The sequence below is a fragment of the Camelus dromedarius genome, chromosome 16, assembly GCF_036321535.1.
Source record: "Camelus dromedarius isolate mCamDro1 chromosome 16, mCamDro1.pat, whole genome shotgun sequence".
Classification (NCBI taxonomy): Eukaryota; Metazoa; Chordata; class Mammalia; order Artiodactyla; family Camelidae; genus Camelus; species Camelus dromedarius.
The window spans coordinates 41,776,986-41,791,163 of NC_087451.1; the positions used below are offsets into that span (position 1 = coordinate 41,776,986).

The window sequence follows — 14,178 nt, forward strand, 5'->3', positions numbered from 1 at the left end:
AACTACATTATAAACTGCTTTCATATAAGGGCCCACGTCTCATGTTATTTTGTAAGTTCCACAGAGTTCCCTGCCTGTAACAAATGATTAGTAATTTTTGTTGGTGGATATGTTTGCTGTTTGGTACCTCTGTGCTGCCTGTAGCTCAGAGGTTCCACTTGTGAACGTTGACAGAGCTAATGAAAGAGTTTAGGATTGGAGTGAAACCTATAGACGAGATGTAGCACTTGGTGCAGAGGTTGTAAGCTCTCTGCTCGTGTGAAACAAAGACTGTATTCTCTCCCTTACGTGTCCCGCAGAGTAATTGTGAAGACAGAAATGAGATAGTATTTTTGAAAACATTCTGCAAGTTAAAACTTTTCTACAGTAACTTTTAAAAATATCTATTAAATATCTCCTATGTTTAAGTGCACACCTACAGAATACAAAGATGAGTGAGACAGACCCAGCACTCAGCTCATGAGGTGTATTCTGCAAGTAAACGCCAGAACAGCGTTATTGCTCTTACATTTTATTTCATTGCAAAGAATAGATACATCTGAAATAAATTCATTATAACAATGGCTCAAGATGCTGTAAAAAACTTGTTTGAAATTGAACCCACTGGTAACTTAATCAGGTGTTGGTAGTATTTTCAGACCTGTATTAACTAACCACTTCTTCCTTAAAGGGTCCACAATGGTGTAGTAATAATTTCACATTAACTGTTCTTACTCCATTTTTCCCATGATTTTCAGACTTGCATTGTGTACTCTGTTACTCATTTATTTTCCTGTTTCCTAAAGCAATGTTTGTTACAAAGCAAAGCAGGTATATCTGTGAGGTCTCCTTAAATTGATAGTTTTATCTAGTGACTTGGGTTTTTGGTCTGCTATTTTTGATACATTTCAGCTCAGTTTATGGGATTATTTCTTTAAAAGCTTTTAGGCACATACTCATAGCTCTGTGTAAATTCCTTTATCTAAACACAATTGAGATGTGTGGTCATAGCAACACTACTATGTCAGGAATGTGTGCCTTCTGAGTATATTTTCATTTGTATGAATAGTTATTATCTGTACTTGTTTGTTCATTTATTCAGTAAGCATTTGATGAGCCCTTACCACTGTGCTAAAATTATTAGCGTTTCAGAAAAATAAGTAGTAAGATGCTGTTTTTATGACATACATTGGCAAAAATTAATACAAAGTAGAATGTACTGTGTGTTCTGGATATTCAGAAATGGAAGGATCACTTTTGACTTCAGAGGGCTGATGCCTGAAGGCATCTCTAAGCACAGGGCAAGCGTGCATGTGCAACAGAGAAAGCTAAGTAGGTAGCATTTGTCCTGAATCTTGCTTGAAGGGTTAGTAGAAGACTAACAAGCAGGAATTTATTCGAGAAGTTCACTGTTTGTCACCATCTGAGGGCCAGTCTTAGTGGCTCTACCATCATTTCAATTATATTGAAGCACCTTACTTACATCATTATTCCTTGCCATTTTCCCCTCTACCCACTTACTGCTATCATGCTTTGTTGCCTGTGTGCTCACTGTAATGCCTTGGTTTGCAGTAATTTCTTGAAAATGTCTAGTAAATACACCTGGGAATTTTTTTTCCCTTTAAGAAAAATAAAAACTGTCTCTGAATATCAGCAATGTCTACATGAACTCAAAATAGATATTTAGAAGCTTTTTAAAAAAATTTACAGGTATGAGTTCTTATGTACTATTTTAAGCATTTAAGTTATTGGAGATGTTTTTTCTTGTTATCATTAGTTGTGTGACTGTTATTTAGGACTTTATTTACTCTTGATGAAGAAAAATCTGAATGTTTGGAATACGTGCACATGTGTAGTGAATCCCTAAACACAGCAATGTTTCTTTTCCAGATTATGTCCCTATTGGCCCTCGCTTTTCTAACCTGGTATTACAGGCTCTTCTTGTGTTACTGAAAAAGGCGCCTCCTCAGGTAAAAATAATATAAGGAACATTTCCACAGTTTTTCCAGTAAACTATGTGATGGTGAACTCTCTAAATAAACAGATTATCATAAACATATAAAATTCCCTTGTTGAAGGGATTTTGAAAGGTCATCTGGTCTGGCCTTCTTTCTTAAGGTAAATGAATTTCTTAATCATTTTTCTTAATCAGAGAAGTTTTCCATTCGTTTTCTGAAGATCTCAAAATCCCGGTTTCAATTAGTATTCTGTTTCGTTGTTTTATAAGTTCACCATCATATTACACATCCATACCCGACTCCGTCTCGCATGAGAGATATTCATACATGATATTAATGTAGGAAGGATTAAACACATGTTTTCATCTTTTTCATTTATCATTTCATAGATTTTCCTAAGAATTTATATTTGAGGAGTTTATGTCTTGTAGGGTGTTTGGTTTTGTTCTTAATTTTTACAAGTGATCTTGAATTATTTTTCTTGCGTCATGTGGCACTTCTGAAGAGTGAGTTTATAGCCAGGATCTTGGTTCATGTGGTTGCATTTTTACTGATGTGGCTTTTGGAGACTGGTGATTTTGATAGCATAACACATTTAAACTAACCCATGAGGGTTGGTTAAATATGTTAATTATGTAGAGGCTGCCAGAGCATGTTTGGCTATGATGCAAGACACAACTTCCCTTGATCGATTCTGCGTGCAGAAATGCCAATCAAAGACAGATACAAAGGGGTGAAGCACTAACTGAAAAATATCTCAATGTCTGTATGGGAATCTCATATTTGAAGTCAGAGATACAAACTAAGCTGTATGGAAAATATTTAATGTTAAGCTGGTGAATCTAATTTTTAATTTAACAGTTAAAATTATATATGTGTATGTGTTAGACATAAAGTTACTTGTCTTGATTTTCTAGGGTTTTTTTCCCTATACTATTGAAAAGAAACATAACCTACAACAGTCTTGAAAATTTACTACATATATGTGCTGTGAAAAGATTTTTAAAATCATTTTTTGAGGGGGAGGGTTTAGCTCAGGTGGTAGAGCACATGCTTAGCATGAGTGAGGTCCTAGGTTCAATTCCCAGTACATCCTCCAAGAATAAATAAATAAACCTAATTACCTCCCCCCACCAAAAAAATTAATAATAATAATAATAATAATAATAATAATAAATTTTAAATAATCACTTTTTCATAAACAGTTATTCCCAGTAATTGAAATTTTAGCTTATATTAAAGCTGAAATTGGAGAAGTCAGTATATTTTTCCTTCTTTGATTCCTTCAATAAATATGTAAATAGATATATCTAAAGTTGCTGGAATAAAAATAAATAACTTCAATAAATAAGTTTTGTAAATACTTATATATTTATCAGATATAAAAAAACCTTTTTTGTGAAATCATTGTTTTAAAATTTTCAAGATTGGGAGACTTTCTCAAACATTTAAATTTATTTTTTATAATATTCAAGTTTTTAGCTAAAAAGAATTTATGCTAAAAGCCATTTGGGAGAGGGAAGAATAATTTTTCAGTGGTACTTTTTAAACTGCTTATCCTTTTACATGTTAAATACTATATGTATTGGTTTAAACAAAGAGACATCCCCAGCTGAAAATTATTTGTCATTCAAAATAGATAATAATAGAAATAAATAGAACATATTAACAAATGACTTGCAAAATCTTGAATCAAGACTTAGGAATAACTTTCTATTTTATAAAAATAATTTTAAGACTCTTGAGGAAAGGAACATTATCTTATGCTTTTAAAAATTGCAGCATCTGGCACAGAGGTTTATACAGATGTACTTCATGAATAACTTATTCAACAAAAAATATATTTAATTTATTCTTTTAAATATTCTTGAGTGTCCCCTCATTTTGACAAGACTGAGTATTTAGTATTGCCATAGTTTATATGTGGCAAGGTATGATTCAAGTGAAAACATTAAAAAATAAGTAAAGTTCAAATGGCTAATCGGCACACAAAAAGATACTCCACATCATTAGCCATAGGGAAATGCAAATCAAAGCCACAAGAAGGTACGACTTCATATCAATTAGGATTGCTATCATCAAAAAGTCAGATAATAACAAGTGTTGACAGGCATATGGAGAAAATGGAATCCTTATACACTGCTGATGGGAATAGCTAAATTGTGCAGTCTTTGGGAACAGTCCAGCAGTAACTCAAAAAGTTAAAAATAGAGTTACCATATGACCCAGCAATTCTATTTCTAGGTATATACCCCAAAGAAATGAAAATATATGTCCACACGAAAGCTTGTACATGAATGTTCATGGCAGCATTCATTATTCATAATAGCCAAAAAGTGGAAACAACCCAAATGTTCATCAGACAAAATAAACTGTGGCATATACATACAATGGAATATTACTTGGCATTTAAAAGAAATGAAGTACTGATACATGATGTAACATGGGTGAACCTTGAAAGCATACTAAGCAAAAAAAGCCAGTCATAAAAGACTACATAGCGTATGATTCCATTTATATGAAATGTCCAGAATTGGCAAATCTATAAGGAAGCAGATAAGTGGTTGCCTAGGATTGGAGGGGTGGACAGGGAGAATGAGAAATGACTGCTTATGGGTACAGGGCCGCTTTTTGGGGATGATGACAATGTTCTAAAATTGATTGTGGTGATGATTGCACATATCTGTGCAATCTGCTAGAAATCATTTAATTGTGCACTTTAAATCAGCAAATTTTTATGTGGAATTATATCTTAATAAAAATGGTTACCAAAAATAGTTTCAGAAGCTACTTAAATGATGAAAGGAGGATTCTGTGGAGAGCTGGATGTAAGGAATGAGCATATAAGGTACACGGCCCAGCTTGGGATAAATCTTAGAAACAGGAGTTGGATCATTAAATAGGGATGTGGAACGAATTTCTCTAAGGACTGGAAAGGAAGGATATAGGAATATTTCAGAAGTAAAAGCTAGATCTGGTTGCCTTAGTGATTGGAAGTGGCAGGGATTCTCTTTTAAGAGAATACCAGCCTGTCATTAATCAGAATTTGGTGACTGACCTGGACTGCTAGATGACCTGCTGTATAAGTGAATCAGTGGCAGAAGAAGTTACGTTTAAAATATTTCTAGTTGGCATATATTTAACAAAATAAAAATATGCTTTCTCTGTACCACCTTGCTTTTTAAAATTAGTTTGTATTCTCTCAGGAATATAAGGGAAAATTTTTCAAGCTGATCCAGTGTCAAGAATATTTGTCACTCTAAAGTAGAAGCATTCAGTTTACCAAACCATTATCATGGGGGCTTTTCAGATGTGAATCAGTGAAATATTAAAAGTATATGACTCTGAATGTTGTAGAGATGTGTAGACTGGTAGAAAGCTATTATTTTTATCATTTTCAAGAGAACAGAAGAGCTGTAGGCCTTTTTCTTTAAATAGAGGAACTGTACATGCATACAATACAGTTATCATATCAGTCACAAAATCCTTAATTTTGCATTTGTTGTAATTCAGCTTTCACAAAAAAATTGTGTGTGCATGTGTGCACATGCTCAAATAAGAGAATCCCTTCAGGGGCACTATGTTCTTATGTATCAAGATACTCTCTTTTCTACTTCTCCCCCCTCCCCCCTCTCCCCTCCCTCGTTGTAAATTGGCTTATTAAAACTGGTTCACAAGCCTTCCTTTTTTCCCTTTGTGATTGCTTTGGTCTTGGATTTTCAGTGTAGGACTAAAAATTCAAGTCAGATTTCAGTTACTAGGATAATTTTCTTTGAATTTTAAATTTTTCTAAGTAAATGCATAGATTTTTAATGAACCTGGTATTCAGTGGATTTGCTTTAAATTTAGCTGGAGAGTTAATTTCATGATTGATTTATTAGCCCTTTGAAAGTATAAAAAGTGGTATCTGTAGTTCATGAAGACTGAAAAACATCATCACATTTTGTTTAGCATCTTTTTAAAACCAATTAAAAGCTTTTCTAAAATGGATTGAACAGGAGAAAATAAAACATGTTCCCTAGGTCTTTATTTCAATCAAGTTTCCCTGTGTTCTGCAGGAGAAGAGATGGAGGGGGGATAGAAAAATTGAAAAGGGCTGTCCCAGCAGGGAGCCACGCCGGAGAAAAGGGCTGCTCTGAGAACTCAGCAGCAGTAGCTAAGAAAGCTCCCAGCCTGCTTCATCTACATGCAGAGTCACACAAGGCATGGGGGTGCTCACCATCACCACAGAGGTTTCACATGTGCTTCCCTGCTGATTCCTGTGAAAAGCTAACAATTGGCTTGGAGGGTAAAAGACCACTGCAGTTCACCCTCCCTGAGCTGGACGTACAATTTGTCCAGTGTTAGGAAATGTCCGGCTTAGCAGTGAGAGGCTTGAAGACACCCCTCCTTCCAGCGAGATTCCTAAAGCCATCTCTTTTACTCGATGACACTGGGGCTCTTTTCAAGTTTTGCAGATTTATGGAAGTCGAGGGGAATGTGCTTTTCAGGATCAGGAGGATGAAAGCCTGAGTTTTCATGGCAAGGCAGAAGCAGTAGGAAAGCGGTGAGGCCAGGTAAATCTTCGCGCAGCCTGCAGCACCGAGGGCTTTATTCTCTTCCGCGTAGAGCTCTTCTGGCACCTTCTCTTTTTCTTTTTGAGAGACAAAATGAAGTGCCTGAAAAGGAACTCCTGAGCTGTAAAATGACAGGACTTTTCAGGTTCCTCAATAAGTGTGAAAGTAGTTAAGCTTATTAATCTGACTGCTTTAATACTAGGTGTACCTGACACTTTGGGGAATCACTTTGGAGGACCCCATCCTTATGTATGAGAATAATCCTATAATTTATGGAGACCCATTGTCACTTCAGTGTTTCCCAGCCTCTCATATCACGGCATATAGAAAATGATAACATCTGATGATGCACTTGGGCAAATGGGTGAGGCCACTCCCCACTGGCCAGAGGTGCAGCCACGCCAAGTGCTGCCCAGCCTTCCCAAGGGCTGATGAGAATTGATATCTTAGAATGCTTATAATTCATTCACAGCATACCAGCTGGAAAACTCTTTGGAGACTGTAGACTTTTACAAGAGATCACCCCAAATTCATAGCTATATTACTAAAGTAGAACTCAGACCTAATAGTTCTTACAGTTTTAGCTAAAAAATAAAGTTGTTGGAAAAAGTAACTTCCTCACCACTCTGGCACTTGGGAATATTACCTGATAAGAAAGAAGTAGGACTTAGAGCTACATGTGAACCAGTAAGACTGTTAGTAAACTCTTGATGGAAACTCAGGCAGACATATTTGTTTCTCCATAGGTTTCATTTAAGATCACCAGTCTCTAGACAGGATTGCTTTTTATGTAATCCTTATATGGCATCTTAGTACAGCCTTACTTCAGATATGTTATTAGGAAGTCTTGGTGTTATTAAGCAGCTCTTCAGGCTTTGGGTTGCTTTAGCAAAATAAGCAGATAATGCAAGAGACTCCAAATCATGCAGGCCTAAACATGAATATCTCTCTGTCTATCTGTTCAAAATTAACTCTGGCTAATGACTACAATATGACTCAATAAGATATATAACCACTTTAGGAAAGAGGTTTAGTCATTTTGCCAGACACATTAATTGTAATCACTGATGTGGTGACTTTTGCATTTTGACTTTATTGAAAAAAAAATCTGTGTGATGATCGGCAGTTTAGTAGCCCAATGTTCCCATTTATTAAGTCAGTGACATTGAATGGCTACTGTATAAAATTCCCTGAAAATGTACTTTCCTTAGTGTAATTGTCTCTGAAAGTTCTATGTAAATTGAATATATACATATCCATATATGTGTAGAACAATTTCAAATACATCAAAAAAGTGAAAGAAATTTGATGAGTCCTTTTATAAAACATTGCTACAAATATCTCCTAAATAAAACCATGTTTTCAGAATAGGGTTGGTTGGTTTTGTTTTTCGGTAGAGCACATCTATAATACACCTTAAATACAAAAAGTGTAAGATATACACACATATATGTACATACACACGCACCATTTTCAGATTACTCAAAATTAAATACCTAAATTTTAATCATCAGAGAAATGCTAGTGGTTCTGAGACAAAATATTCTCTTACTGCCAGAATGTCTTCTCGCTCCACTGCCTTCAATATAGTACTGTGACATGACATCAGCATTCAGAGGTGTTGATTATACCATCACAGTTTTCCGTGGGGCCATGAATCTTGTTATGAAGTTATGAGTATCCTTTCTGCACAACTTACTCATTGTATTGGACTTGGAGTCCGACAACCTGAGTTTGAGTCTTAGCTCAGACGTATTGTGGCTTTATAGCCTTGAACTAGTCCCTTAATACCTTTGTGTATTTCTTCATCTGTAAAGTGAAGGTAATTCTTCCTGCCTTACGTACCGCATTGATGGCCAACTAATGTAATACAAGTTTTCTATAAACCTGTGGACTACACAGATATAAGGTATTAGTGCCCTATTGTGAAAAGCAGAGTTACTGAAAAGTAGGAATATGCCATTGTTCACGAGAATATCATTTGTAAAGAATTGGTTTATAAAATAATCTCCTTTTAAAACAATGTATGTTTGTCTTGCATGATTTGAATGTTCCCATTGCTTGGAGCCTAGAAGTTGACATCTAAGATTCTATTTCTTACTGTTTTGTTACTGTTTCAAAGTTCTTAAAGGGTTTAGTATTTTATTAAGACTGTTGTGTAGAGCTAGAAGTGTATTTCCCAGGTTTGTTTTTGTTTTTGTTTTTTTAAGAAAAGAGTTACCTTTAGATAGTCCACAGAAACTTTTCAGTATGTTGGACAGGAAAACTAAAGAATATAACTGCTACATATAGCAAATTTTATGGCAAATGAGTTCAGAGTTCTAGGTTGGAAGTCCAGGCACAGCTTCCCTCATTTGCGACACTGGGAAAAAAAAAACAGGGACACCCTGCTTCCCCATCTCTCATTCACTGAAATTTAGAAGCTTCCTTAGTCAAGATAAATACTCTGGTCTGGGGATTGGAGATCCCTGTTATAAAAGGAAGAATGAAGTAGAGACAGGAATTTCAGAGTTCAACAGGGCCTAGGGCTTCTGGCCCTTGTGAAATCCTTGAGGACACTACCCCTTATATTTGTCCTTAGCCCCCAGGGACTGGCCCACCTACTTCCTTTTTCTCTGAAGCCACCTGTTGCTTATGACTGAAGTTCCTCCTTTTTTTCTAATTCAAAGTGGAACAGAATAGTGTTTCACAGCTTCCCTCCTACCTTCCTGTCCCCAAAACAAATACACAGATCTTTGGAGATTCCCAGGGGTTGATACTGTGTGGCATAACAACTGTAGTAGGGTAAGAAGAGCCAATAAAGGGAACCTTACAAAGGGTCCAGAACAATCTATCAATATTCCTGATAGTTATTGGAATGTAGGTGGAGCAAGGCCTTGATCTTTTTAAGTCACAACTTGGTCTGTAACCACATCTTCATCTTGGCAATCCTGCTTACCTCTCACATTGGGGAATGGAAAGAGTGCTTTTCACAAGGAAAGCTCCAGACAGTCTGCCTAGACCCCCTTCCTTCCTTCTTTCCTTCCTCCCCCTTCTCTTTCTTTCTCTTCCTTCCTTCCTTCCTCTCTCTCTTTCTCTCTCCCTCTCTTTTCTTCTCCAGACCTATTTAGGTTGTATAGATAATAATATTTGTTGAATGGATATCTTGAAGATGGTGGGTCTTAACTCCACATAGAGCTGCCTTTGGTGGTATAAATAAGAGCTTGGGAGTTAGAAGACTTGAATTTGAATCCAGACACTTAATTTTTGAGCCTCAATTTCCTCTTTTGTAAAGTGGGAACAGTAGTAATACTTAAGTCATGAGAAATACGGTAAATGTTGATTATAGTTCTTTGTAAACTGCATCTCAATCATTAGTTTATTACTCACTTTAAAGAAAACTCTGACTCTGTTTCCTCACACAGAAAAGATATATATAAACCCAACAAAGTGACCAACCCATATCAAAGGAGCTAGGCTCCAGGTGGCTGCTGGGGGGGAAACCAGCCCTAGAAAGCTCAGCAGGAAAGGACAAAGCACCTTCTTTTCCCTGCAGCTGCCAGCCACCTCGCTCCCGCAGACCCTGCCTGGGCCAGTCCCAGAGCCAGTGGAAGAAGGGTGCCAGTTTCCAAAATCATGAGTAATCATAGGAGAAATACCAGGGAGAGCAGGGAGATGAAGACCCAGCAGCCACCCAGCTAGTGACCCATTACCTGTACAAACTGGGCCTGTGTCAGAAACTGCCTGCATCACATCAGATCACCTTCCACTTAATCCTCGTTTATTCTCTAAGTGTGATTTCAGTTACAAAGAAAAAAGGGCCAGAGGAAGCATGCCAAAATTATTTTCTGTGATTGCCGCTATATCAGTGGCCTAAAAACTTACTGGAATAAGTTTTTTGGGAAAAAAAAAAGTATTATTCTATAAAATGATGTTCATTTTAAAAAGTACAGAAATGGAATTTTTTAAAAGAGTGAAATTAAAAACAAAAGTAAAAAGAAGTTCTATTGTTTCTCCATCTTAAAGACAAACTACACTACCTTAGGGGGTAGGGTTATAGGTAGGTTTTTTCTACTTTATTATTCCTTATATTTTATAAATTTTCTACAGTAAGCATTTATTACTTTATAATTAGGAAAAAATTTAATGCGTATACAGTTGTTCTCATTTTTAACTCAGCAGCATAACTGTCAAAATTGAAATTCTTCGCAACCAATTTGCTGCTTGACTAACAGTTAAATGAATCTACTTTTGTATCTAAGCTTGTCTGTATATAATATATTTTTTTAGTCTTGTTTCTTCTTTTATGGCTGTTTTAATTTAGGGCCTGGTCTATAAGACACCCTGTGATCCTGAGAGTAGAAGTAAGTGCCTCCTGACTCACAGTTGTCCTTGGACCCACCTGGCATTCAGCTCATTGCTGTGCTCCAAGGCTGAACTCATGGCGGTTGAACGCCAGTGTGACCGAGGCTGACCAAGATAGATGGTGACAGTTGTATTAAGCTTCATGGAAGGGAAATGGGAAGTTTTTTTCTATCTAAAACTGTTTCTTTTGACATACTAAGTTTGAAATATTTCTTCATGGAATATATGCCATATATATATATATATGCCATATATATATATGCCACACTATGGAAATACAAAGATGAAAAAGACACGGTACCTGCCCTCAAAGAGCTCGTAACCCAGGGCCACCTGTCCAGTTGTGTAGTTTGTGTACAAGCTGTGCACAAGGTCAAGTGGCAAGTAGCAGTTAACATCCAGCCCACACTCTGCTCACCCCATGAGCTGTGTACCCTGGTGTGGGTACTGCCCAGCTGAGTAGGGTTGCCAGGTTTAGTGGGTAAGAATATAGTGTGCCCAATTAAATTTGAACTTCAGAAAGACATCAAATAATCTTTTAGTGTAAGTATATCCCACGAAAAAGAGATTCATCAGGACCATCATGCTGTGCTGAGGAATTCCAGCTCTGCAGCAGTGAAGAGAGACGGGGAACATGTGCCTGCCCAGAGTTAGCACATTTTTATTATTTACATAGTAAGTGATACTTGGGAATTTAAGCTTACGTTTTGTGTACAGTTACTTATCTTGGGCTTTATATGGCATATTCAGTGTCACTGGAGGGGAGAATAGAAATTCATAAGAAATCAGAGACTTCATTTTCCCCAGATGACTGACGCCTAAGGTCTTTAAATATCAACTGTTGTTACACTCTTGTAAGAGGGAAAAAATGCTACATGTATCTTTGGTATCTGAAGCGAAGTATGATAAACACTATGTTAATGAATAAGGATCATCATTACAAACCTTCATCACATGGTGATTATGCAAGAACTGTTGGAATGTAGAAGCTTCTGCCCTGGTAGTCAGGAAGTAGACCCAGCGTGCCCTGTTTTTTTTTTGAGTTTTTTTGTACTTTTCTTGTTTTTAATGGTTTTACTATCAGCTTTCACTTTCAGAACCCAAGTTAGTTGTGTCAGGCTGCCTGCCTCTGACAGTTCCCCATCTTCTCATCTGCCGCTCTGGTCAGCTGTGAACTGGGAAAGGCAGCCCCCAGGACTCCTGAGTTGTTTTTAAACTTAGAGTAATGGCTGTGATGAGAGTTGGAGGAGCTTTCCTGTGAGAAGGATCACGTTATAACTCCCATGGGTCCCTTTCTCCATAAAATTGTTTTTTGAGTTTTATTTTCCAAGTGTTAGTGTTTAAAACAATTTCTTGGACCTGAAAGTTCTTTTTTCTTCTGATCTCAGAAGAAATTAGAATATTTTTGTGGGCCCTTGCCCCTGTGCCCACTGTGCCTAACAGATAAGTTGGCCCTACTTGTGAGTAAAGTCACTTGAACCTCATTTATTTTGTTTGTTTTTACCCCTGGTTCTAGATCTTAGAGGATTTTTGCATATGTCTCGGGTTTTGGCTATGTTTTGGATAGTTGAAATTGTTCAGCAAATTGGCCTCCAGATAAGTGAGGTGTTGACCTGGGCACAGTGAATCCATGTTCTGAGAAGTTGGAGCCTAAAGGAGTAAACTGTGTTGCGTAGGGTTAAATGAGGGCAGAATGTGAATAGAAGGTGAGTGCTGAAACATCTTGAACCCAAGAGATAATTGCAACCTGGTAGAGAACTCTGGAAAGCATTTTAACAAGCAGGAATGTTGTGGATAAAAATCACAGAGGGCCAGAAATTGACACAACATTGTAAACTGACTGTACTTCAATAAAAATATACATTTTTTAAAAAATCACGGAGGTAGCAATTAAATGAAAAAGAAGAAAATTGACCTGATTAGAGCACAGGGGTCATATTAGGGCAAGGGCACATCAAGCTAAAAGCTGAGGGACAGAGAGACAGCCTACTGTGGGTGCCAGGCTGCAGAGTCTGGAGTTGCTGATGAATCAGCGGTCATCTTGGTTAGGTTCCTACCGAGAGAGCACCTATGAGACCGTTCCTTTTGGCACTGAGAACCCTGTGCGTGGTCAGTACATCTTTATTTTCTTAATTTACTTCACCTTTTCTCCTAAGAGCTCAGAGGTAATTTCTAGGTGATATATCTGCCTAACTCATAATTAAGAGATGGGCCGTTGCTGATATAAGTTTAAAATTGCACAAATAAGAACAGACAGCAGAGCACAGCGGAAATATCGGTGAGGCCTGAACTCCAGTGTCAGCTCCCTCCCTATATGTAAAAGGTTGCCCCGGTTTCCATCTGCATACTCGCCAGGAGAGGAGAGGGGGAAGGAGAGAACTAGGTAATCTTTCAGAGCTGCTCTGAGTGTAAAATCTGATGATTCAGTGTGTTTTTCACAAACTGGTACTAAAATACTCTTTAACATCACAGAGTGGTCTGCTCTTGCCTATAGTAATTATTTTAAACTATTTGAAGTGAAGTTTCTCATTTTATATTCAATCTGCATCATGAATTCCCCTCCTTAATGTCCTCTGCCCTGCCTGCAGCACCAGGAGGATGGTTACAAAGACGGTAGACTAAGAATTTGCTTCAGGGTACAATCTAATGGAGAGTCTAAGTGTAGTTGTCTGCCTAGTTGTAGCATGATTTATTTGAAACATCCTTCCTTTGGTATTCAACTTAAATATTTAACTACCAAAAAAAGAAAAAAAAGTTGTTACAGACATTTGAGCATGAGAAATCAGAAATGCACGTAGGATATGCAAAGAGGCCCCATTCCTCTCCTTTCACTGTCCAGACTCCTGGTTGTTTTAAATAGTAGTCAAATTTTTCCCTTGGTTTGGAGAAACCAAGAGTTGTAGGAGATGCTTAATAATATTTACCTTACTAGCTTAGATTTAGCTTCTAGTGAATGTTACCTTTTCTTTATTAGAGAAGTCAGTATTATGAATAGCTTAACTCTTGATCAATCAATTGATTAGCTATAAGAAAGAGATATGACAGCCTTTGCATCTGTTTATATTGTAAATGAAGCATGCGTGCCATTCATTCTAGATGGTTTTCGTAAAACCTCTTGACTTGTCACAGTATTCAACACTTGGGGCTCAGAGGTATAGATGCTCTGAAACTGTAGATAGTTATTCTCCTGTTGAACATTTGGTGTAATGTGCCTTGTTCCAGGGCCAGAAGAGAAAATGTAACAAGGAAGGAATGATCTGCTACCGTTGAAACCTACCCTGAAATCACCACTCAGTCAGTCAGCACAAACATACTAACTTCCCACTATGTTCACAGCAACC

General features: G+C 37.1%; 1 protein-coding gene across 2 annotated transcripts in view; it reads left to right on the top strand.

Annotated features, from left to right (window-relative positions):
• The window catches only part of NSF (N-ethylmaleimide sensitive factor, vesicle fusing ATPase), a 131,130-nt gene that overhangs the window by 105,097 nt on the left and 11,855 nt on the right, over positions 1-14,178 (top strand). For both annotated transcript variants that reach the window (XM_031468780.2, XM_064495708.1), the window contains exon 17: positions 1,870-1,949. In XM_031468780.2, coding sequence (XP_031324640.1) covers positions 1,870-1,949 — 80 coding nt within the window. The remainder of the gene's footprint in view (positions 1-1,869; positions 1,950-14,178) is intronic.